This window comes from Mirounga angustirostris, unplaced genomic scaffold, assembly GCF_029215605.1.
Source record: "Mirounga angustirostris isolate CCGP_5_RB_7025 unplaced genomic scaffold, mMirAng1.0.hap1 SCAF_8, whole genome shotgun sequence".
Taxonomy (NCBI): domain Eukaryota; kingdom Metazoa; phylum Chordata; class Mammalia; order Carnivora; family Phocidae; genus Mirounga; species Mirounga angustirostris.
This window is the reverse complement of record NW_026991716.1, coordinates 7,440,412-7,466,706: the sequence shown is the minus strand read 5'-3', so window position 1 is coordinate 7,466,706 and position 26,295 is coordinate 7,440,412. Positions and strand designations below refer to the sequence as shown.

At 38.6% G+C, this 26,295-nt stretch overlaps 1 protein-coding gene across 6 annotated transcripts in view; it reads left to right on the top strand.

Annotated features, from left to right (window-relative positions):
* CDKAL1 (CDK5 regulatory subunit associated protein 1 like 1) overlaps positions 1-26,295 on the top strand; it is a 662,439-nt gene that overhangs the window by 490,512 nt on the left and 145,632 nt on the right. For 5 of the 6 annotated variants that reach the window (XM_054505708.2, XM_064597101.1, XM_045866302.3 and 2 more), the window contains one exon: positions 10,420-10,600. In XM_054505708.2, the coding sequence (XP_054361683.1) occupies positions 10,420-10,600 (181 nt within the window). Of the gene's footprint in view, positions 1-10,419; positions 10,601-10,991; positions 12,746-26,295 lie in introns of those variants that run through there. The other variant, XM_054505711.2, reaches the window with a different exon arrangement.

Here is a 26,295-nt window from a genome sequence, read left to right as displayed (position 1 = left end):
CTTTCATTCAGAACTAAAAAAAGTTTTTTTTAATCATGTTTATACCTAATCATTTTAATGGATTTGATTCTTTTTCTGATTATTTTTATTTCTTTTGAGGTAAATAGCACATGTATAAGTATTAATTTATTCACATGTGGAATTTGAAGCTCATTTATCATTCTAAGCATGAATAGAATCATCCTTTTCTCATTTTTTGCCAGTAAAACACCAAATTGCAAGCGAAAGTCTTGAGATGATTAAAGTACAACATGTTAAGTAGTTAAGTAGGTGTATGTATGTGTTTATTTTTATTCATGATAAATAATAAAGTCTTTAAATATTTGGGGCTCTCTTAAATCCTAGCCTAGGGCCAGCTAAGAGGTCATACTCTCCCGATACCCTCCTGATAGATTTGCATAACTGATCATAGCAACACCTTTGCCAAGGGAGAGGCCTCATTGAAATCTTTCTCCTCAGTGCTATTCCCAAGTTACTTAATGAACCCATTTTGCCAGTAAAAAGCTTGTATACATCAGAAAAAATATTGGGTCTGAATGCATATGTTTAAGCTAATTGAGCATTTTCATTTTCATCTTCTTTCAGAATTATTCTCCAGTACTGCTATGAAAACATAAATATAGAAGGTGTTTTAAATTTTAAAAACATAGAATACCTGGTAATTATATTCATTAGACTCACAGCTTCAATACACATGTGGAAATGATCATTTAAAAAAATTTTAGTATTGTGAAAATTCATTGCTTCTCAAAAACAGCATTTATTCACAATTAGCATATTAAATATTTGGATTAATGTTCTATTTTACACTCCTTATAATTTCTTCATAGCCACTTAAATCATATACAATTAATTTAGAATTGGGTCCACTTCAGACTTCCTTGATTTTCTTATGAACTGAGGAGAATTATTTACTTAGGCAAATTAACAGTGTAAATACGAGTTTTTTTAGTTGGTTCACCTAAGAAGCCAAATTATTTTTAAAAGCATCATTTGTGTATATAAAATTAATGTATAGATGAGCCTCATCTAACATTAAAGTGTAGTCTTTACTTTGAAGACATTTTATAGGCAATCAGTTTATATTATTACATACTTTGAAACCAGTTAAACTGCTTTTACTTTTAAATCAGTTTATATTCTTACATACTTTGAAACCAGTTAAACTGCTTTTACTTTTAAATCCTGGCTAACCTAGGTCTTTCACAAATTCATAGTTTACGTACCCTTTCCCTTGTTATCAGTCAGCTTTTTGCGTAGATTATCAGATATATTCACACATTGAACATCCCCTTTTTTAACATTTAAGATGACTTTTGTAAAGTTTTGTCTTTTCTCACTGGTGACCTTCGTGCCAAAGTAAGCAGGTCTTGCGTAATACTGAGTTCAGCTATCCTGGATCAAGGAGGACTGGGGGGAGGCGAATCAGTAAGGTACTTTCCTTTGGGAATACCCCATAATCTAGTGCCAAGTTCATTGCAATTCATAGCCTAGGACAATAACCAATTGTCTTGGTTTCTGTAATATTTCACAGGCAGTTTCGAAGATTTTTTTTTTTTTAATTTCCTAGGGGAGCTGGACTCGTCTGTCATTTCTGCTATGATCTATTACTTATAGTTTTAGTTGTGGATTTCTTTTGTTCAGGAGTAGTTATAAGTCAAGTGTAAACATTTTCTAATTAAAATTATTGACATACTTTTTCTATTCCTCATGCTTTAGTTAAGTCTAGAAAATGGTCTTTTTATCTACTGCTTACTGCAAAAACATGTTTTTCATGACTTTCAAATGTAATTTTGATAATCACCCTTGAAGGAGAAAGAATGTTTTTGTATCAGAATAAAAAATAAAGTTTTTTTTTTCAAATACAGTTTCATTTTTCTCTTATGCATATTACCTCTTTTTTCTATTTCCCATCACAGAGAAAAGCTCCAGCCTTTGGAACTTATCTCACTAATTCAAGGTCAGCCAAATTAATAGCTGGATGAGACTAAGTAGAAATCAAGAAAGACATATTTTTTTAAATAAATGTCATTCTCCTTTCACACAGGCATTAAAGTATTATCCAAACCTGATGTGGAAAAGCTGTTGTTTTTATGATGCTATTTTTATTAGGCAGCCAATAATTTGACTTCCCTTTGTCACATTCTTTGTTCTCTTTTATGCCCCCAAATATCTAACATATTTAAATGAGATAAACTGTCTTATTCATCCATATAGAACTACATTTAGGAGATAGAAAAATTGATATAGGCAGGTATCCTATGGTTTGTGATGTTTGAGGCTATTTTTCCTATTGTTTATGGGTTGAGAATAATACTGGAGTTGTGAATACTGTTCATGTTATTTTGTTATTGTTATACTGTTAATACACAGTAGAATATTGTAGCATACTGATGGAGAAACTCCTCGGCCACAGAGAAAGGACATCCAAGATGCTAACATGTGGGCTTATCAAAAACAAAGGCAGCTTGTTACCCAATCAATCTATGATGAGAAGCTTTTGATGATTTATTCTTTAATATTAAAGGGCAGAGTCGCTATTTATTGATGGCAAGTGTCAGCCATGAATGAGAGGGACCAACATATGAGAACCTGGAGGAAATGGGCACAGTTGCAGTGAGCAGAGGAAAACTTGTACAAAAATTTTAATTGGTGTCTTTAGAAAGATGAAGAAAGATGTTGCATCTCTAAAACAAATGATTAAATGGTAACATAAGAAAATGTGCTAGACTGAAAGACCATGAGTGTCCAGGTTGTACTCTGTACAAAGATTTACATGCCTAATCCAAGGCCTATTATCATGAAATGTAAAAACATCAAGAATAAAATAAATATCCTAAAAGCTTTCAAAAAGAGAGTAGAGCACGTAGAAAGAAGTTTGTATGAGTGAATCTGGACATCTCATCAGAACCTTGCCAGCTTGAAAAAGAAAGGATACGAAATCCTGAGGGCCAGTGTTTTTCACTTTGGAGTGCTGAGCACAACCTCACCATCAGTCAGTGGTACGGATGAAGACGTGTTCAGATAGGCTAAGACAATAACAACAGAATTTCCCTGGCATTCTTTTTGGTGAAGTTTCTGAAACAGTGCTTCAGCAGAATTAAGCAGAATAATAAAGAAATAAGAATACATAGCATTCAGGAAAAAGGGAAATGAAAAAAAAGAAGAAGAAGAAGAAAGAAAGAAAGAAACCAAAGAACAAAGAAGGATGGATGACACCCGGTTTGTTATGAAAGCAAACACACTTGAAGAAAGTAGGAGTGGCATTTCCAGCAGAAAAAAATAGAATCCGTGAATTATGTATATAGTACATTGAGTGTTTGGAAAACAGTATTAGTTTTTTTTATTTTATTTTTTTTAGTATTCTTTTTTTTTTATTCTTATGTTAATCCCCATACATTACATCATTAGTTTTAGATGTAGTGTTCCATGATTCATTGTTTGTGCATAACACCCTGTGCTCCATGCAGAATGTGCCCTCCTCAATACCCACCACCAGGCTAACCCATCCTCCCACCCCCCTCCCCTCTAGAACCCTGTTTGTTTTTCAGAGTCCATCGTCTCTCATGGTTCGTCTACCCCTCCAATTTCCCCCGCTTCATTCTTCCCCTCCCGCTACCTTTTTCTTCTTCTTTTTTTTTTTCTTAACATATATTGCATTATTTGTTTCAGAGGTACAGATCTGAGATTCAACAGTCTTGCACAATTCACAGCGCTTACCAGAGCACATACCCTCCCCAGTGTCTATCACCCAGTCAGCCCATCCCTCCCACCCCACCCCCCACTCCAGCAACCCTCAGTTTGTTTCCTGCAATTAAGAATTCCTCATATCAGTAAGATCATATGATACATGTCTTTCTCTGTTTGACTTATTTCACTCAACATAATACCCTCCAGTTCCATCTACGTCGTTGCAAATGGCAAGATCTCATTCCTTTTGATGGCTGCATAATATTCCATTGTATATATATACCACATCTTCTTTATTCATTCATCTGTTGATGGACATCTTGGCTCTTTCCACAGTTTGGCTATTGTGGACATGGCTGCTATAAACATCGGGGTGCCCGTACCCCTTTGGATCCCTACTTTTGTATCTTTGGGGTAAATACCCAGTAGTGCAATTGCTGGATCATATGGTAGCTCTATTTTCAACTTTTTGAGGAACCTCCATACAGTTTTACAGAGTGGCTGCACCAGCTTGCATTCCCACCAACAGTGTAGGAGGGTTCCCCTTTCTCCGCATCCCCGCCAACATCTGTCGTTTCCTGACTTGTTCATTTTAGCCATTCTGATTGGTGTGAGGTGGTATCTCATTGAGGTTTTGATTTGGATTTCCCTGATGCCGAGCGATATTGAGCACTCTTTCACGTGTCTGTTGGCCATTTGGATGTCTTCTTTGGAAAAATGTCTGTTCATGTCTTCTGCCCATTTCTTGATTGGATTCTTTGTTCTTTGGGTGTTGAGTTGGATAAGTTCTTTATAGATTTTGGATACTAGCCCTTTATCTGATATGTCATTTGCAAATATCTTCTCCCATTCTGTCGGTTGTCTTTTGGTTTTGTTGACTGTTTCCTTTGCTTTGCAAAAGCTTTTTATCTTGATGAAGTCCCAAGAGTTCATTTTTGCCCTCGCTTCCCTTGCCTTTGGCGATGTTTCTAGGAAGAAGTTGCTTCGGCTGAGGTCAAAGAGGTTGCTGCCTGTGTTCTCCTTTAGGATGTTGATGGACTCCTGTCTGACATTGAGGTCTTTCAACCATTTGGAGTCTATTTTTGTGTGTGGTGTAAGGAAATGGTCTAGTTTCATTCTTCTGCATGTGGCTATCCAATTTTCCCAACACCGTTTGTTGAAGAGACTGTCTTTGTTCCATTGGACATTCTTTCCTGCTTTGTTGAAGATTAGTTGACTATAGAGTTGAGGGTCCATTTCTGGGCTCTCTGTTCTGTTCCATTGATCTGTGTGTCTGTTTTTGTGCCAGTACCATGCTGTCTTGATGATGACAGCTTTGTAATAGAGCTGGAAGTCCGGAATTGTGATGCCACCGGCTTTGCTTTTCTTTTTCAACATTCCTCTGGCTATGCGGGGTCTTTTCTGGTTCCATACAAATTTTAGGATGATTTGTTCCATTTCTTTGAAAAAAGTGGATGGTATTTTGATGGGGATTGCATTGAATGTGTAGATTGCTCTAGGAAGCATTGACATCTTCACAATATTTGTTCTTCCGATCCATGAGCATGGAACGTTTTTCCATTTCTTTGTGTCTTCCTCAATTTCTTTCATGAGTATTTTATAGTTTTCTGAGTACAGATCCTTTGTCTCTTTGGTTAGATTTATTCCTAGGTATCTTATGGTTTTGGGTGCAATTGTAAATGGGATCGACTCCTTAATTTCTCTTTCTTCTGTCTTGTTGTTGGTGTATAGGAATGCCACTGACTTCTGTGCATTGATTTTATATCCTGCCACTTTACTGAATTCCTGTATGTGTTCTAGCAGTTTCGGGGTGGAGTCTTTCGGGTTTTCCACATAAAGTATCATATCATCTGCAAAGAGTGAGAGTTTGACTTCTTCTTTGCCAATTTGGATGCCTTTGATTTCTTTTTGTTGTCTGATTGCTGTGGCTAGGACTTCCAATACTATGTTGAATAGCAGTGGTGATAGTGGACATCCCTGCCGCGTTCCTGACCTTAGGGGGAAAGCTTCTAGTTTCGTTCATCTGTTCTACTGTTCTTTTCGTTTCTATTTCATTGATTTCTGCTCTGATCTTTATGATTTCTCTTCTCCTGCTGTGTTTAGGCTTTATTTGCTGTTCTTTCTCCAGCTCCTTTAGGTGGAGGGTTAGGTTGTGTACTTGAGACCTTTCTTGTTTCTTGAGAAAGGCTTGTATTGCTATATACTTTCCTCTTAGGACTGCCTTTGCTGCATCCCAAAGATTTTGAATAGTTGTGTTTTCATTTTCATTGGTTTCCATGTATTTTTTTAATTCTTCTTTAATTTCCTGGTTGACCCATTCATTCTTCAGTAGGATGCTCTTTAACCTCCATGTATTAACCTCCATGCATTCTTTCCGACTTTCCTCTTGTGATTGAGTTCTAGTTTCAAAGCATTGTGGTCTGAAAATAGGCAGGGAATGATCCCAATCTTTTGGTACCGGTTGAGACCTGATTTATGACCTAGGATGTGATCTATTCTGGAGAATGTCCCATGGGCACTAGAGAAGAATGTGTATTCCGTTGCTTTGGGGTGGAATGTTCTGAATATGTCTGTGAAGTCCATTTGGTCCAGTGTGTCATTTAAAGTCTTTATTTCCTTGTTGATCTTTTGCTTAGACGATCTGTCCATTTCAGTGAGGGGGGTGTTAAAGTCCCCCACTATTATTGTATTGTTGTCGATGTGTTTCTTTGCTTTTGTTATTAATTGCCTTATATAATTGGCTGCTCCCATGTTAGGGGCATAGATATTTATAACTGTTAGATCTTCTTGTTGGATAGATCCCTTAAGTAGGATATAATGTCCTTCCTCATCTCTTATTACAGTCTTTGGTTTAAAATCTAATTTGTCTGATATAAGGATTGCCACCCCAGCTTTCTTTTGGTGTCCATTAGCATGGTAAATGGTTTTCCACCCCCTCACTTTCAATCTGGGGGTGTCTTTGGGTCTAAAACGAGTCTCTTGCAGACAGCATATCGATGGGTCTTGTTTTTTAATCCAGTCTGATAGCCTGTGTCTTTTGATTGGGGCATTGAGCCCATTTACATTCAGGGTAACTATTGAAAGATAGGAATTTAGTGCCATTATATTGCCTGTAAGGTGACTGTTACCGTATATTGTCTGTGTTCCTTTCTGGTCTATGTTGCTTTTAGGGTCTCTCTTTGCTTAGAGGACCCCTTTCAAGATTTCCTGTAGGGCTGGTTTTGTGTTTGCAAATTCCTTTAGTTTTTGTTTGTCCTGGAAGCTTTTTATCTCTCCTTCAATTTTCAATGACAGCCTTGCTGGATAGAGTATTCTTGGCTGCATATTTTTCTCATTTAGTGCTCTGAATATATCCTGCCTGTCCCTTCTGGCCTGCCAGGTCTCTGTGGATAGGTCTGTTGCCAATATAATGTTTCTACCATTGTAGGTTACATATCTCTTCTCCCAAGCTGCTTTCAGGATTTTCTCGTTGTCTGTGAGACTCGTAAGTTTTACTATTAGATGTCGGGGTGTTGACCTATTTTTATTGATTTTGAGAGGGGTTCTCTGTGCTTCCTGGATTTTCATGCCTGTTTCCTTCCCCAAATTAGGAAAGTTCTCTGCTATAATTTGCTCCATTATACCTTCTGCCTCTTTCTCTCTTTCTTCTTCTTCTGGGATCCCAATTATTCTAATGTTGTTTCGTCTTATGGTATCGCTTATCTCTTGAATTCTGCCCTCGTGATCCAGTAGTTGTTTATCTCTCTTTTTCTCAGCTTCTTTATTTTCCATCATTTCATCTTCTATATTACTGATTCTCTCTTCTGCCTCATTTATTCTAGCAGTTAGCGCCCCCATTTTTGATTGCACCTCATTAATAGCCTTTTTGATTTCTACTTGGTTGGATTTTAGTTCTTTTACTTCTCCAGAAAGGGTTTCTCTAATAACTTCCATATTTTTTTCAAGCCCAGCTAGTATCTTTAAAGTGATGATTCTGAACTCTAGATCTGACATCGTACTAATGTCCGTATTGAGTAGGTCCCTGGCAGTCGGTACTACCTCTTGTTCTTTTTGTTGAGGTGATTTTTTCCGTCTTGTCATTTTGTGCAGAGGATAATAGATGAATGAGAGAACAAAATGCTAGCAGAGTAACAACGTCCCCAGAAAATATACTCTAAACAAATCAGAAAAGACCTGAAGCAGTGGGAAAAGAAAGGGAAAGAGAGAAAAAAGAAAAAGATAAAGATAAAAACGAACAAAAACAAAACAAAAAAACAACAACAAACAAAAACAGAATGTGATCAAATATGATCAGGCTGGTATATAGATCAGTGCCACACACTAGATTTGGGGTGTATTTTGGTCTTTTAGAAGAAAGTGCCTCCCAAAATTTTAAAGAAAGAAAAACTTATATATGTACAAAAATAAGGGTTGATATGATGAAGGGATGGAATATGACTGTAAAGATGGAAATTATAAAAAATTTTATAAAAGGAATTGATAAGAAGTTGTTTGAAAAGAGAAAGAAGAGGATTTAAAAAAAGAAAAAAGAAAAAACAAAGGGAGAGGATGTGATCAGGCAGGGGAATAGAAAACACTATATACTAGAGATTTAGGGTATATTTTAATCTGTTAGAAGAAACTATCTCAAAATTTTAAAGAGAGAACAACTTATCTATATAAGCCAAAAATACGGGTAACTACTATGAAGGGATAGAATATGACTCTAAAAATGAAAAATAAAAATGTTTTTTTTTTAAAAAGGGGATTGATAAGATGTTGGTTGAAAAAGGGAAAAAGAAAAATTCAAAAAAAAAAAAAAAGAAAAAAAGACAGTTAAAAAAAAAATTAACTTTGAAAGACTAAAGAATCATGGTAAAAAAGCCGTGAATTCTATGTGCAGTAGTCCCCTAGCGCTGGAGTTCTGCCATTCTCATTGATCGGTAAACTTGGTCTTGGCTGGCTGTTCTCGCTCATCTTCTGGGGACGGGCCTGTTGCCGTGGTTCCCAAAAGTCTTTGCCGGAGGCGGAATTGCCCCGCCCTTGTCCGGTCCAGGCTAAGTAATCTGCTCAGGTTGCTCTCCAGAGCTTTTGTTCCCTGCGAGCTTTCCATACAGCTTTGGAGGACGAGAGTGAAAATGGCGGCCTCCCAATCTCTGCCCCGTAGAAGCTGAGAACTCGGGGCCCCGCTTCTCAGTGAGCCCCCAGAGAAAAGCCGTCAGTCACTCCCGTCTCCCCGGTCTCCGGCCGCACTCCGTGCTCACCCGGCCTGTGACTGCGCATTTCTATCTCTGGCACCCGACCCCGGGTGGAGTCTCCAAACCCAGCAGATCCCTGCGGTGTGCTCCCGTGCGGCTCCTCCCGGGGGAGGAAGGTGAGTCTCCCCGGATCTGCCGCTTGTTGGGTCCCTGCTGGAGGAGCAGGGGCCCGACTGTGCCGCGCGGATCACGGTTTAGGGCCACCCCGAGCTGAGAGCCCGCGCCTGGGCTCCGCCTCTGCAGCCGCTTCCCTGCTCCGTTACCTGGGAGCTCTGCCCCACTCAGGCACCCCCGGTCTTTCTGTGACCCCGAGGGTCCTGAGACCACACTGTCCTGGAGGGTTCCACCCCCCGCTTAGCCACCGGAGTGACGTCCCTCAGCGGAGCAGACTTTTAAAAGTTCCGATTTTGTGCTCTGCGCTCTATCACTTGCCAGAAGCGGCCGACAGAGACCCCTCCCCCGCCGTCTATCATCTGAATATCGCCTCGGATTCACTTCCCCGCACGTCCTACCTTCCAGAAAGTGGTCGCTTTTCCGATGAGAGAGTTGCTGCTCTTCCTTTCTTCGATCTCCTGTTGAGTTTGTAGGTGTTCAGAATGGTTTGATCCCTATCCAGCTGAATTCCTGAGAGGAGACGAAATCCAGGTCTCCTACTCCTCCGCCATCTTGCTCCGCCAACAGTATTGGTTTTTGATGGATCTCATGGAGCTTCTAGAAAATGTGAACATAGGTACCTGGAATATGAGGCAAAAATTTATTTAAAAGAGTGTTATTAACTCTTGGAAAAATTAAACATTGTAGCAAAAGAAAACATGATGAAGTATACCAGTTGGCTCTGCAGTGAACAATATCTTTGCAGTTATACTAATGGAAATGCAATTAATTTTAAAACTGTGCAGTGATGGGGCGCCTGGGTGGCTCAGTCATTGAGCGTCTGCCTTCTGCTCAGGTCGTGATCCCAGGGTCCTGGGATCGAGTCCCACATCAGGCTCCCTGCTCGGTGGGAAGCCTGCTTCTCCCTCTCCCACTCCCCCTGCTTGTGTTCCTGCTCTCGCTGTGTCTCTCTCTGTCAAATAAATAAATAAAATCTTAAAAAGAAACAACAACAACTGTGCATTGGTTATGTTAGGAGGGGAGAGAGAGAGTTGCTTAAGGGGCTAAATCCTCATTTACCATACTAGAGAAGTTAGTAAATATTGCTTAAAAATCAGTAAGCCTGGAAATAGCAGAATAAGCATGGGTTTTAAAATATAGAAAAAAAGAACAAAGAAACATTCAAAAGAATTAAAAATGAGTGTCCCTTGAGGATGACAGGAGCCACTGTTGCCCATAAACTTTTTTAATATTTAGGACTCTATAAATACTCTTTGCAAATGTCCCTTTCCTAAAAAAATTTAGTTTTAAAAGGAATTATGGCATTTAAAATATCAGAGAAATAGAATAATTATGGATTGTATTCAGCTTTCTACATTTTTGTCGTGTTATTTTCTAGAGTTCCTGGAATAACTCTTGCTACAGATATTATCTGTGGTTTTCCTGGAGAAACAGATCAAGATTTTCAAGAAACAGTGAAGCTTGTGGAAGAGTACAAATTTCCAAGCCTCTTTATTAACCAGTTTTACCCAAGACCAGGAACTCCTGCTGCAAAAATCCCACAGGTTCCAGCACAAGTGGTAAGATATTTCTCTTGCAAAGTATTGGGTTCATCAGCCAGTAGCTACAAAAAGGCAGCTCGCTTGCTTCCCTTAACACGACTGGTTCAGGGGCGCCCGGCTGGCTCAGTCGGTTGGGCGTCTGCCTTCGGCTCAGGTCACGGTCCCGGGGTCCTGGGATGGAGCCCCGCATCGGGCTCCCTGCTCGGCGGGGAGCCTTCCTCTCCCTCTGCCTCTGCCGCTCCCCTTGCTTGTGCTCTTTCTCTCTCAAATAAATAGACACAACTGGCTCGTAGTATCACTTTTAAGTTAAACAATTTAGAGAGTTTTTCAAGATGGGGCCGGGGCAGGGGAATATTGGATGACTTGAATAACTTTAGGCAACTAAAATATCACCTTTTTTTCTTTCGAGGAGTGGGATTCAGATGACACTGGGGAAAAATAATAATCTGGTAGCACCTGTGTTGCTAAGAGAAATCTTGGATATTTGAAAAGAAGGCAACATTTAGACATCTGTGAGCAAAAGAAGCTTCATGTTTAGCTGAGTTCTGTAATTTGTTACTTACTGGGGGCCCCACGTCTTCCCTTCTTTTCCATGGAACAGATTTGATGTTTGCCATCCATCTGTCTATTTCAGATTTGTGTTGCTTTTACACAAATGAACCTCAACTTAATTTCATCCTTACATGTTCAGAAATGTATTAGAATAAGATAATTTAAGATGAATGTGAAAAAGTTTGAGATCCAGTAAAGGCAACCTGTTTTCCAGAATGCCTCAGAAATTAATGTTCTTAAAGATTTGTTGGCTAAAGATGAAAAAATGTTAATAAGCTTTAAGAGGAAGTCATATGTTTTTAACTGAAATTTTTGTTTTGTTTCAAATAACTAAAAGAAATTATGCTCTACCATTAATTTTCCTCAAAGCTTACATGAATAAATACTAAAAGGAATAACCCAGAGCTTGTTATTTTTTTCTATTATGCCATATGTGAATATCAAACATAAAACATACAGATTTTTTATTTCAACATTTGGTTGAAAAACCAAATATATTTTTTATTTGTATATATAGATAGATATAATATATTTTAAAGTCTGTTTTCCCCAATAAAACTGAAGTGAATATCATTCTTTGTTTTCTCAAAAATTTTGACATTTTTACTTGACGAGTTTCTGTGTATACAAAGTAAGAAAACATTTCACAGGTAGACTGTTTAATTTTATTTCTTATTTAATCCATGAAGAAAGCAGATTATCGCACCATGGGCAGTCAACTTTTCACAAACATAGAAATAAGTCAAATTAATTCCTTATTTTTATATCTAAATTATAATTGCTTTTTTTTTTTTTAAAGATTTTATTTATTTGAGAGAGAGAGCATGAGAGGGGGAGGGTCAGAGGGAGAAGCAGACTCCCTGCAGAGCAGGGAGCCGGATGCGGGACTCGATCCAGGGACTCCAGGATCAGGACCTGAGCCAAAGGCAGTCGCTTAACCAACTGAGCCACCCAGGCGCCCTAAATTATAATTGCTTTTATTGCATATGGCAAAATTCCCTTTTTTTGGTCTGCAGTTCTTCGAATTTTGGCAAATGCACCCACTAGTGTAACTGCTCCCACAGTTGAGGGCTGGAATGGTTCCAACAGCTCTCCAGAATGTCCTTTTTACTTTCTTGTAGCTCCTTCCTCCCTCCCTCCCCACGTCCTGGAAACTACTGATCTCTTGTCCTTAGAGTTCAGTCCATTCTTACTTAAACTTTACTTCTTTAATAAGAAAGGTTTTTGATTTGTAACATACCCACAGAAACATGTACAGCTGTACATGTACATTTTTCTAAAGTGAATGCTCCCGTGTCCCCCCTGCACCACCCCCCCCCCCCCGGGGAAAAGGAAGAAACAGAACGTTACCAGTAGCCCAGAGCTCCCCATCCTGCCCTTCCCATTCCCTACCAGAAACCACTATCCCTTATGTTAACCCCAGACCTTCATTTGCCCTGTTGTTAAACTTGATATAAATGGAAGAATTCATGAGTGTTTGAATGTCTGGCTTTTTGTGTGTTTAATGTGGTAATTCTTTTTATTGTCCTTGTGTTTCAGTAAAATTAATATTTGCCACACAGTTCTTGCCTGAAGTCTTAAGTTCACTGTTCAGGGTTAACAAGAAATGGCTTTTTCTACTGACTTTTATAAAACATTTAGCTTGGTCAATAAATAATTTTCATCCTTTTCTTCATTGTTTATTATTATACTGCTTTTGAGGATAATACAGCTTTCCTAAGATTTCATGTCTGAAACATCTATATGTCTCTCTGCCCAGAGTTGAACCTGTTGCTCACTGGGATTGTCAGTATTTATTTCAGGCATTGTGATAGTCCTTCTGATCTGTCCTGAAATACTCAGGCACCGGCTGTCCTGGAGCATCTCCCGCCAGCCCCCGGGTTTTTTTTGTTTTTTTTTTTTATCAATATTATGTTGGTGAGACTAGTCTGTTTTTGCAGGTAGCTATGGTTCATCCATTGTCATTGCTATATAGTATTCCTTTGCACGCACATTTATCCATCTTCATGTGAAAAGAGAATTGGGTATGTCCAACCTTCCTACTAGTATAGCAACTGATACTGCTGTCCGCGTTGTTTAGACCTTTTGTCTGACTCATCTACGCAAACATGTCTGCTGGGTGTGTAGCAAGAAGTGTAATCTCTGGGTCATAGGAAATACAGTGGATCTGCTTTGTATTGCCAAATAGTTTTCCCAAATACTTGAGTAAATTTACATTTCCATCAGCAATATATAAACATGCTAGTAGCTCCATATTCTTGCCAACACTTGTCATTGTTATGTTTCTGTTACTAGCCATATTGATGGGAATGTACTGTAATCTAACTGTGGTTTTATAGTTCCCTGTTAACTAATGATATCGAATGCTGCTTTTATGTTGATTGGATATTTGGATATAATTTTTCGTGAAGTCTCTATTCAAACCTTTTGCCCATTTATCTGTTGGTTTACCTCTTTCCTTTGTCCCCCACCCCCAGTCCCCTTCCTCTGATTTGTAGGAATTCTTTGTGCATTCGGAGTTCAAGTCCCTTGTTAGTCATGGTAATTTAAATATCTTCTTCCTTCTGTAACCAGTCTTTTCACTTTCTTACTGGTGTCTTTTGAAGACCAGACATTGTCCATTTTAATATGGTAGAATTTGTCAGTATTTTTCCTTTTGTTTTGGTGCTTTTGGGTCCTGTTTCAGGTTACTTCCCCATACCACCATGAATACACCCCTCAGTGTACTCATCCAGAAATTTTATTATTTTGCCTTTTACCTTTAGATCTTTAATCCACCTGGAATGTGTCTGTGTTTCACCATGAGGTGTGGAGGTCAAGAGTTTTGCTTTGTTTTGTTTTGTTTTCTATGGGGATATCCACTTGCACTAATGCCACTTACGGAATCTCATCCTTGCCCCACTCTCTTCCTGGTCCCCTTTATCATAAATCAGGTGTCTGTCTATATGTGTGCATCTCTCCCGGAACTTTACTCAGGTTTTTTGATCTGTTTGTCCATCTTTCTAAAGGATCACAATGTTAATTATCATAGTTTTATAATAGCTATCAACACTGCTGTATACGCCTCTCAACTCTCTTTTCCTTGAACATTGTCCTAACTACTCTTGGCCCTTTGCCTTTCTAATTTTGTCAACTTACACCAAAATATTTTGCTGGCATTTTGATTGAGATTGTTTTGATTCTATAGATCACTTGGGGGAAATTGACATTGTAATAATATCTGGTTCCCCATCTTTGAATAAAGTATCTCTTCTTTATTTTAATCTTCTCTAATTTCTCTCAGTAATGTTTTATAGTTTTCTGTAACTGTAACGAGCCTTGCACATCATTTATCAGTTCTGTTCCTGCATGCGTGTTCCCTGGCTACTATTGGAATGACTGATTTTCATTTTTTTGATTGTTATTGCTATTTAAAAATGTGGTTGATTTTAGTATGTTTATCTTTCACCTGTCAACTTTGCTAATTTCACTTAGTAATTCTAATAATTTCTCTATAGATCTTTCTTCAGAGTTTTCTATGTATACAATTACATCATCTGCTGATAGTTGCAGTTCTGATCTTCATAACTTTTATCTCTTGTCTTACTGCACTGGCTGGGACTTACAGTACGCTGTTGAATTGAATTGGCCATTTATCTCTTCTTCCCAAACCCAGAAGAAGAGTCTTCAGAATTTCTCCATTCAGTATAAAAGTTGACTATGGTTTTGGGATTAGGGAAATTCCTTTCTGTTCCTAATTTACCCAGAATTTGTGTGTGTGCTTGTGTGTGTGAGCATGTGCGCATGTGTGTATGTGTGCGTGTGCATGCTTGTGTGTGCCCATGCATGTGCGTGTGTGTGTGTGTTTTAATCATGAATGGAATTGAACTTCATCACTTTCTCTTCAACTACTGAAATAATCATATAGTTTGTTTTGTGTTAAATCTGTTAATACTATGAACTATACTGAATGGTTTCAGATGTTTAAATCAACCTTGCATTCCTGGGAGAAACTTCATTTGGTCATAATGTATTACTTTTGATATACTATTTTAGTTAATTTGCTAAAATTTTGTGAAGAACTTTTGCATCTTTGTGGAGGATTTGATCTGTAGTTTTCTCGTGATGTCTTCTTAATTTTGGTATGAGAGTAAAGTTGGCCTCACAGAATGAACTGGAAAGTATTTCTTTCTCTACATTTTTGTGGAAGAGTTTGTATAGAATTTGTATTATTTCTTCCTTAAATGTCTGACAGAATTGCCTAATACGGTAAGGAGAACTCCAAGATGGCCCCACAAGCTCCCTTAACCCCTCAGCTCCAACCAGGGTACAGACTCTGAATAAGCCCTGGGACTGTTAATGTAATATATGCTCTGCCCTTTGGTTTCTTGGTTCTGCTGCTGAGTCATCTTTGCTTTTTTCATGGAGGGTGGCACAATTTTCTCAAAACCTTTGTGAGTCTTACCTAGATTTCCCTAGAGTTGGTTCTGTTAGACCAAAGCCACATCTATAGATCTTTATGATCCAAGCCCTTCTCTCCTGTAGCCCCCTGCTGGATACTTTTCTTTGTATCGTGCTTGGAACTCTTGGGGCTTCTTTACTCCACCCCAGTCTCTTTCATCAACTTTGCAAAACGTCAGCCATTCTCTCTTCAGGTGTTCCTTTGGCTCCATTTTCTATCCCTCCTGGGATTTCAATTATATATGTTAGATATTTTCATTATGTTCCCCAATGTCTATGCTGTCCTTTTTTATACTTTTCATTCTTTGTTCTCTTTGGGTTTCTGGATTTTTTTTCTCTTTGCCTATTTTTTAGTTTCCTGATACTCACAGCAGTCACTGGGCCAACAACAGCAGAAGTAACATGCCATGGTCCCTGGAGGAGGGACACTGCTGTCACCACAGGTGACAGGGTCTGCGTCTCCAGGTGATTTGTGTATGCATTAATATTTGTGAGGTGCTCTTCTAGTTCACTAAGCTTCTCTTCATCTGTGTTCAATCAGCTGTCCAACCCATCTATGAAATTTCTAATTTTTAGTTAATTTATTTCTTCTTCTTCTAGCAGTACGATTTGACTTTTTTCTTCATGGATTCTAGTGTTCTAATAAAATTCCTCATATTTTCCTTTGTATTTTTTGAACATATTACTCAGTTATCTTAAAGCTCATTCTGAATTCTCCAGTATCTGGATCTAATATTGGTTGTTTCTGTTGTCCTTTTTTTTTTTTTCTTGATTTTGATCATGTCTTTTCTTTCCATGTACGTGATCATTTTTGTTAAATGGTGACCATTGTTTGTTTAAAAAACAAAATGAAACGATAGGTTCTAGACAGTAATGTATCTTCCTCCAGGAGGATTTCATTGTGCTTCTACCAGGCTCTCAGGTAAGGATTGATTATTTTAATTGGTCTGAGACTGATTTTTGAATCTGTTTCTCAGCCTTTCTGAGGATTGGTTTATTTCTGGTTTGCCCTTCCTTTTTGAATGCAGCCAGTGGTGTGCTGGGTATTGAATGACTGACTCTCAGTGGGAAGGCTTCTTCCTTGTAGCATTTGCTCATTTCCATAATGTAAATACATCTACTGCTGCCCGTTTCCAACTACCTGTGTGGCACACATGAACATGGAATTGGGAAGAGATGCCCATAGTCCGCTCTTGTGAGCTGGTAGAAAGCCACATCCAGTGTACCTCTTCAGGGCCTCCTCTGATATTCTGTGGTGCTTACCAGGGAATTTTTGTCTCCCCAGGCTCATGAGAATGCCAAAGGCTCTGCATAGTCTCTAAGTCTCTTAGCTTTTGCTTGGCTCCTCAGCCTCCCGGCCACTGCTTACAAACTAATAAACACGTAGAAGGGAAAAATGGCTCCAAGTGTTAAGCTCATGGACTACCCTTCCCTCAAGGTCCTCACTGTCTTGCTAGGTTTTGAGGTTGAAACAGGACATATTATATATTTATATTCACCTTTTCTAATTGTTCTTGGCAAGACCACTGGTCTGATACAAGCTCGTTTGCCTTAGCCAGAAGCAAGACTAACTGCATAAAATCAGCTTTTGCTGATGCTTTTGCTTTTCCTCTTGTCTTTTATCTTTTAAACATAACCCCTTAACGTCTTCTTTACATTTTTAGATCTTAATAACCCAGTCCTGGTATAGCAGAACCTCTTTTACTGTTTTAGACTTTATACTTTAGAGCAGTTTTAGGTTTACAGCAAAATTGCGTGGGAAGTACACAGACTTCGCATGGACTCCCTGTCCACACACGTACAGCCTCCCCCAGTGTCAACATCCCACCCCATTTGTTAACATTGATGAACCTACACTGACACATCATTATCACCCGGACTCCGTAGCTTACATTACATTCTGTTCTCGGTGTTATACATTCTGTGGGTTTGGACAATGTGTAATTACATGCATCCACTGTTATAGTATCAGGCAGACTAGTTTCACTGCTCTTCCCTGCTCTGTGTTCCACCTGGTCATCCCTCCCTTCCCCTAACACCTGGCAACCATTGATGCTTACTGTCGTCATCGTTTTGCCTTTTCCAGAATGTCATAGAGTTGCAGTCATACAATATGTAGCCTTTTCGGATTGGCTCATTTCACTTAGTAACATGCATTTAAGTTTGCTCCATGTCTTTCCATGGCTTTCATTTTAACACAGCAGACATTTATTGCCTCACAGTTCTAGAAATGAGAAGTTGAAAGCAGGCCCCCTGCTCCCTGTGGACCATGTATTAGAATCTTTCCTTCTTAGCTCTGCGCAGGTTACTGGTAATCGCTTTCTTCCACTTGCAGATGCATAATTTCAGTCTCTTCTCCATTGTCACATGGTGTCCCTGTGTAGCTGTCTTCCCATGACTGTCTCCTTATAAGGACCCCTGTTGGATTTGATTAGGGACCCACCCTACTCCTCATCTTAATTAGGTACCTCTGCAGTGACCCTCTTTTCAGATAAAGCTACATGCTGGGGTGTCAGGGGTGAAGTACTTCCACATATCTTTTCTGGGGTAGGGGGGAGATACAAGGCAGTCTACAGCACTTCTCTACCTTCTGTAATTATGCTCCAGGTAAAAACTGCAGCCCAGAAGAGGTTCACCTTATAACATTCACAACCTTGAATAAGGGGAATTAAACATTAATGATGAGACTTTAGAGATCTGCAGTCCAGGAGAGGATATATGATGTGCACTGACTCTTCATGGCTCTCTTAAATTTACCAACAATTAATAATTGCCTATTTCTCTCAGGTACTTGATGAAACTGCTTAACAACCAGACTTCACTGAAGTAAGACACAGCTGCAAATAGATAGCAATTCTTTCTTACCTAATTTATTTCCCATATTCCTGCCCCAAAAAATCAACAGTAAAGGTAGAATCTAACCCATTATTGAAAGAAAGCACAATTCCGTTGTTTTCAAGTAACGGCTTTTTATCCTGGCTTTAGAATGCCTCTTGGTGACAGTCTCTTGTTTTCTTAGACATACTTTATTTTCACTGAAATTAAGACCCAGAAATTTTCTCGTCTGCCATAAATGATGTAAAATAGAGAATTTCAGTGTAAATTCCCCTTTTCTCGTAACTACCTTTACATGAATACTAGTATTAATATAAATAAATGCCAGTTTTTAATGTTTTCTAGTAGAGCTCTGATAAATGAACCAAATTATGTGTATTTCTTAATCATTTAAATCACCAAATGGATAAAGCCCAACTGAGTTTTGATTTTGCATAGGTGGGTGGGGAGGATTTTTCTCCAGTCTTCGATTGCCTGCTGAAAAAAGAGTATAATTCTGTTAAATTTATAATGAAAGTCAATTAGACAGTGTATTTTCATGAACAAGATAAACTAAAATTTATTTTTTCTTAGCATTTGCAAGATTATTAATGTATAAGAGATTTAATAGTAAGATCACCTAAGCTAAACGAGAGTGACCTTAAACTTTTAGATGAAAGGTCAAATTTGCATGTTTATATTTTCTTTTCGATTGAGTCTTCCTTCATTAGTCTTCATTAATCTTAAGTAACTCTAATAGTATTTTCAAATTGTTGCTGAGATTCTTAATCTGCCTAGAAAAGGTCACTTAAGTTTAAAAAGTCTTTGGATCCTTAGCTATCAATTCCAGAGTTTCTTTTTAAGAAAATTTTGATGAAAAATAATGCAGTTGGGATGAAATCTTTAAGAGGCCTGTGACTTGAAAAAAAAAAACTCTTTAGGTGACAAGAGTGGCTGTCGGAATGTTCGTATTGGTTTAAAATGTTAAAATTGTGATCTAAATCCACCTGCTTACTTGTCTCACATCTTGGAACCAGAGAGTAAGATCATGTCTTTAGATACATGAGAGCATAAAAAGAACCATAACTTTTAGCTGCAGTTTCTAGAATATTTACCCTAAGGATAACAAGGCCTTGGTACTGTTCTTGACTCAGCCCTGAGGTGTGCGGGTATGTGTTCCTGAGAGATCTAGAAGGGCCACCCTTGGGGTCAACAGAGGCAGCTTCTCTGGAAGTGTCCACAGTAGGTTTCCCTGTGAGGGACTGAGTTTTTGCTGGAGGTTTTCAAACCAAGGCAAAGTGACCATTTGAAACAGATGTTGAATAAGGAATTGTTCTTAAATCATATACAGAGCTTATTCAATGACATATAATGGCTCTCCCAAATCCAGCTGCATATGAGTCCAGGACATACTTTATTTTAAAAAGCAAAACAGAAATATAGCATACAGAAAGAGCTTTGTCACTTTTTCTAGATGTCCCTAAAATTCTTGTTCGAGTACATCAAGTTGCCTTAATGGAAGAACACTTTTATATCCTAGCTCTTCTGCCTTACTTGATAAGATAACTGCATTGTTTACACATTCTCCTATTTTCAAACTAAGCCTTTTTCTTTGGGGGAAAGGTAAAAATATTTTCAGGAGTCTTTATACTCTAGATTGGCTAGTACTCTTTATTCTAAACTGATTCCCAAACACACCTGGAGGGACACACCTTTTCTCAAGATCCTTTTCATTTTAACTTTTTTTTTTTTTTTTAAGGAGGAATATCTTGGGATTCTTCTGCAGTTAATTGTATTTGATCCCTCCAAATACAGTTAATCTTTTAAGTTCTTTTTTCCTGGACATATTGTTTCTCTTTTTACTTCCATTTTGGATAGAGTTTTTAGCCTGACCGTAGTTCTGTTGTGTATAGACTTCAGCAGATCACTGAGATCACTGAGATTAGATCACTGCTCATAGTCTCCCATGAAGACTCTGTAGTAACAGCAGTAAAGAATGATCTGTATTCTAATCCAGAGAGATGGTTGGGAACCTCCTACCTTGTGTGAGTTTTTATTGAAATGTTATTCATTTAACAAATAGAAAATTGAATTTAATGATCTCTAAGGCCCCTTGAAATTCTTAATAATCTTTGATTCTCTATCATATGGTTATAAGGCCACCTTTCAAACCATATTTTAAAAGTCTGCTTTCTTTCTCTAGATCATTGGCCTAAGTATGTAATCTGCATTTCCCAGTTCTTTTATCTTTTACTTTATAATGAATCTGAAAACTTTTTGCCTGTATAATCAATTAATTGACTAGGAATACTAAAACACAATAATTAAATTGGTTGTTTATGAGGGCTCAAAATGGCGGCAGTGGGACCAGCTGTGCTAGGGAGAATAATGGGCCCCCGGAAGATAGCCACATCCTAATCCCCAAACCTGCGAGTGTGTTACCACAGTAGTAAAAAGGTCTTCAAGAATGTGATTAAGTTAATGCATTGAAATGGCAGATCGTCGCGGGTTATCCGGACGGGCCCAGTGTAGTCCAGGGGTTCTTAGAAGGGGAAGGCAGGAGGGTTCAAGTTCCGAGGAGATGTGAGGACACAAGCAGATGATCAGAGTGATGTGCTCTGAAGATCAGGGCAGGACAAGGAGTTAAGGAATGCAGGCTGCCTCTGGAAGGTGGAAAAGACAAGGAACAGGTATTCCCTTAGGCTCTCCTGAAGGACTATAGCTCTGTTAATACCTCGATTTTAGCCTGTAAGACCCATTTTGGACTTCTCCCTTCCAAAACTGTAAGATAATACATTTGTGTTGTTTCAAGGTGCTAAGTTTGATAATTAGTTACTGTAGCAATAGGAAATTAATATGCCGACAGTGGGATGGTTTGAACTGAGGGCATTGTCTAGCTTTGGGAGGCAGGTAATGAATTGCTTTCAGCTCTTCGTGCTGCCCAGGTTGTGCTGTACCCCTGGGTCACAAAGGCTTGTTCCCAGGTCTGTGAACACTAACCCTGCTGCTACCCAGCGGGCGCGGTCATCTACAGGCCTAATCACAGTAATGCCAGAACAAAAATAATGGCATGAATCAACATTCATTTAGCAATCAGCATATGTCCAACGTTGCTCTGAGCCCTTTCTGCGTATTACCTAATTTCATTCTCCCAGATTATTAGAGTCATTTTGCAAATGAGGAAACCCAGGCACAAGGTAATGACCTAACGTACCCAAGATTACATAGAGAAGCTCCCACCTCCCTCTCCACTCTTGGGTCTTGTAATTCCTTCCAACACACTTTGTACTCTCACAGTGCCTGGCGGCTTGGAGTTCCCAGCGTGCACCCATGCTCATCTCCTCTGCCCCAAACTCCCTAGAGGGAGCTGCACATGAAGAGCCCCGGGAATACAGAAAACATGGATCATTTATTGAGCATAACAAACATGATATTTAGGACAGTAAGGTGTGTTGCAGTTTTCTGTTTATTTTTCAGGGGGTGGAGAGCTGCCCAAGAGTGTAAGGTTAGTATTGTCCATGAATGAGCCAGGTGCTAAAGGCAAGCCTTAGACTAAATGGCCTTATCAGCCATGTGACATGGCCTCAGGCTGTCCTGTGGGTGGGAGGGAGCTACCGAATACCAGTGATCCTGTGTTTGTTTTTGAAAACTCTTTCTAGGTGCAGGGGACAAAGAATAAAAGAGTCAGAAAGCCTAATTAGGAAATTGCACAAGTCAGGTTTGGAGACTTAACAGGTGAGTTTTAAGAAGTCTCTAGGACTTATTCCTGAGACCCATTTTTCCTCTGGACTTAATAGTTCCAGGTCTTAGACTTAGCTACATGTCAGCAAAGTTATTTTGTGTTCGGTGGAGAATATTAGTTTGCTGTACAGAAGGTCACTTAGTTGGCTTTTGATTGATTCCAGGCTCACAGACAAATATTGGTAGGCCAGAACATTTTACAAGGACCCTTGAACGGGCCAGAAATTTAGGGCATCACATCTTGTTTCTGCCTTTGTTCTTGCTGGCGCTGTTGGTGTTCTGTTTCTGACTTAGCCACGAGATTGCTCACTAGACCAGGCCTTGGCCTCTTCTACTCAGAAGGAGAAATGCCAGACCCTCCAGACCCCTGCCCTTGTCTGTTCTCTATCCCTCCCCGAACATGGTTTTATCTCTTCCCAAACTGTTCCTACACGGCAGATATGGGATTGGCTTTTTCCTTGTAGCCTCTTTATCTTTTTTGTGTGTTTTTGTTCTAAGTGCTGTAAGATAAGCTTATCAACTGTGTGTGTATGAGTGTGTGTGTGTGCGTGTGCGTGTTTTGAACCTGTAGAAAACCGAATTTGGGAGCGTTTAAAGACGCTGGTGCTCTGAAGGGATCGTTCTTTTTTAAATCCTTTTAAAACTGAGTACTTTCCTTTTATCCCACTCTCACACTAAAAGAGTGAAGGAACACAGGGTGATAATGTTTGGAGCTTTGAAGAATGTGAAAATAACAAGAATTGTTCAGCCTCAGTTGTGTGGAGGGAAGTCGGCCAATGTCGATAATCCCTTGGCCTTGCCGTGCTCTTTAGCCCTTTGGTTGTCTACCATCTTGAAACGGAAGTGTTAGAAAATTTAACAAATATGATTAATTTGGAGAAAATAAAAGCAGAATGTTGTGTCAAGATCTCGTGAAAGAAAATAAGTGCTATTTCTAAGAAGAAGGTATTCTTGGGGGTATAAAAAGTGTACATGGCTATTGGCTGATGCAGTAACTCACCATCCAGGAACCTGGCCAGCGCACCCAGCGAAACAGCTCAGGGGAGAGATCACTGGTGATGTCTTTATTACTTTTCCTGCCACAAGTGATTTTTTTTTAAGACATCATGATCCTGAATCATTCTTTCAGAAAACACCAGCGTTCTCTCCATGTATGCTCACTGCTCCCCCAGATTCTCTGCCCTCTGAATCTGACCTCCTGCCTGCCTACCACAGAGCACTGCCTGACTTTTTATTTAGTCCTGACTGACAGTGATGAACAGACTTTCATTATCATGCACGTCAGCTTCGTGTAGTCAGACCCACAGGACTAGACCTGTACTAGACATGTGTAGATGATAACCCCAGGACGGAGCCATGTTTCTGTGGAATTGTTTTTTGTTTAGGATGGTAAAGATAAGAAAAGAAAGATACCCATTTTTGTTGATACCTAAAGTCCTTTCATATGACTCTTCTGTTAATTACAAGCCATTGTAAGGAAAAAAAATCAGTGATGACTCTATCTTGGAACCATGGTTTGTATAAATCAACTTTAGGACAACAAAGAGTCCAGTATGATTTGAGAGCCTTGAGTTTGATGATAGCAATCTTTTTGTACTTTGTAGTCAGCTTATAGAAAATCATTAAAAAAAATAAACTTCTATAGAAAAAATACACTCAACTTGTTTCTTATGATTAATTTTTTGTTTTCCTGTTGGCATTTATTTTTATCTTGCTTCTTTTGTGAATTTATAATTACTACAAAACGGTAGGGAGATAGGCGGTCGTAAGTTTTTCTCTCAGATGCCGAATGGTGGTAGGTATCAGGGTTGAGATGCACTGAGTGAATTTATATTAAATCAAGTGAATATAAATTCTATCCTTTGGAAAGTCATCTTTATTATATTTTAGTCCAACTTTTTTTCGATGGTGATTACATACCTTGTTTTGTGTAAGTTTCAGAAAAATTGCAAGGATCTACATAATTCTTTTATGCCTTTTATATGAACTTGATTTATTAAAATCATAATATTCAATTTGAATTCACTTTTTATTAACAACTTTAGAAGTGAGTAGACTCTTTGGAGTAACTTCTAAAGATAACCTTATAATGATCTATCTTATTTTTTGATCTTATATTATTATTTTTCTGTGATAACTGGTTCATTAATAACTTCATATTTATAACTTTCCAAAGGACCTATTAAATATAGTTCCCAGTAATAGAGCTAATATTAAATGTGTATGTAGGTCAACAAAATATATTTGGCAATTTAACATGACATGCTTTTCTAACTCCTGCCTCTTAGAACCATGTTTATTTCATAATTAAGGACTAAGATATCAAATATGAGCAGAGAAGCATTCAAATGGATAAAATATACTGTGCTAATTATGTTCTGATAGCTTATAATCTAAGATGAATATCCTGACGCTTTCTTTTTGCTACTCATAATGAAGTACCTCTATAGAAGTGGTCTATAAGATTAGAAGTTATATGGGCAGGGAAAAGAAGCTTCCATTGTTTAAATGTTAGTATGTGCCAGAAAGAAACATAGTCTTTGTTTTTCATGTACTTTGTCTCATGTTATTCTTCCAACCATGCTTTTATGTATCTGGTATTATTATTATTATTATTATTTTTACTTTATGGACGAGCTGGGTGAGGCTCAAAGAAAAGTAAATTTGCCCCAGGTTTTATAACAATTAAGTGAAAATGCCCGAGACATAGGCTCTTCTTTCTGACTCTTTGCGCCATGCACTTACAAAACCGTAAAATAAACATTTATCCCAGAAATTCAAAATAATTTTAGAACATTTTGACCAAAAAAGTTCTGGTTTCCACAGTTTTATTTTTCTATTATAGCAGTGAGTTTTTATTTATAGACCCTAGAAAAATTGTAAACTCCTTAAAATGATTTTAAACTTAACAGAAGTTGTAGGAATAGCACATCTCCAGTGTCCCCTTTGCCAAGCTCCCACATTTTGCTAAATTTGCTTTCTCTTGAGAGTTGGCTAGATAGACACACAGACAGACTGGCTGACATTTTTCCCCTGGACAATTTCAGAGTAGATTACAATATCGTGCCCCTTTACTGCTTAATATTTAGTGAGTGTTTCCTAAGAACGAGAATCTTCCGTAATCACAGTATTGTTCTCTAAATCAGGAAATTTAACATGGGTACAAGACTTGAGCCTGCAGTTTATATTCCAGTCTGTCAAGAGTCCCAGCAACGTCCTCTGCAGCTGTCATTTTCCCATCTAGGACTCAGTTCGGGATCGGGTCTTAACTTAGTTGTCACGTCTCTAGGTCTTCTTGAACCTAGACACCTCCTTAGCTTTTTTTTTTATCTTTCATGATACATTGACATTTAAGAATACTGGCCAGGTACTTGACAGAATGTCCCTCAATTTGGGTTTCGTTTCCCTCATGATTAGATTCCTGTTTAACTGAGTAAATGATATTCTGTCCTTCTCAGAATGTCACATCTGGAGACGCATGGTGTCCTTTCGTCCTTATTGGTGCTAACTTTGATCCCTTGGTTAAGGTGTTGTCTGGCTTCTCCACTGTGTAGTTAACCATTCTTAGCATAAGAATTTTTAACCCCAAGTATGTAATAGAATCATAGAAGAAAGAAAAAGTAGGCCCCGAGAACTCAGAAATCTTAGTGTAGTTCACACTTTCCATTTTATACTGAGTGGACCTCCACAGTTACGTAGTCTGAAAGACTTTTCATTCCTAAATTTTCATTCATTCTAAATCTTGGGATTATTTCTAACAGTTTTTTTTTTTTTAAAGATTTTTATTTATTTATTGACAGAGAGAGACACAGTGAGAGAGGGAACACAGCAGGGGGAGTGGGAGAGAGAGAAGCAGGCTCCCCGCGGAGCAGGGAGCCCGATGTGGAGCTCAATCCCAGGACCCTGGGATCATGACCTGAGCCGAAGGCAGACGCTTAATGACTGAGCCACCCAGGTGCCCCTCTAACAGTTTTTAATGCTTAGACTATTTTCTTTTTAAGCAAGGTACTTCAAGTTGAGTGTGCAGTAACAGGGAGGGAAAAGTAAACTTGGAAAGGCAGAAATTTACTTCTTTGCAGTATCTGTCTATTTACACAGCAGGTACATACAGAGTTTTCAGCCTCAAAACCTGTGCAGATCAAAAACTTGTGTGAGACAAGAGGCAC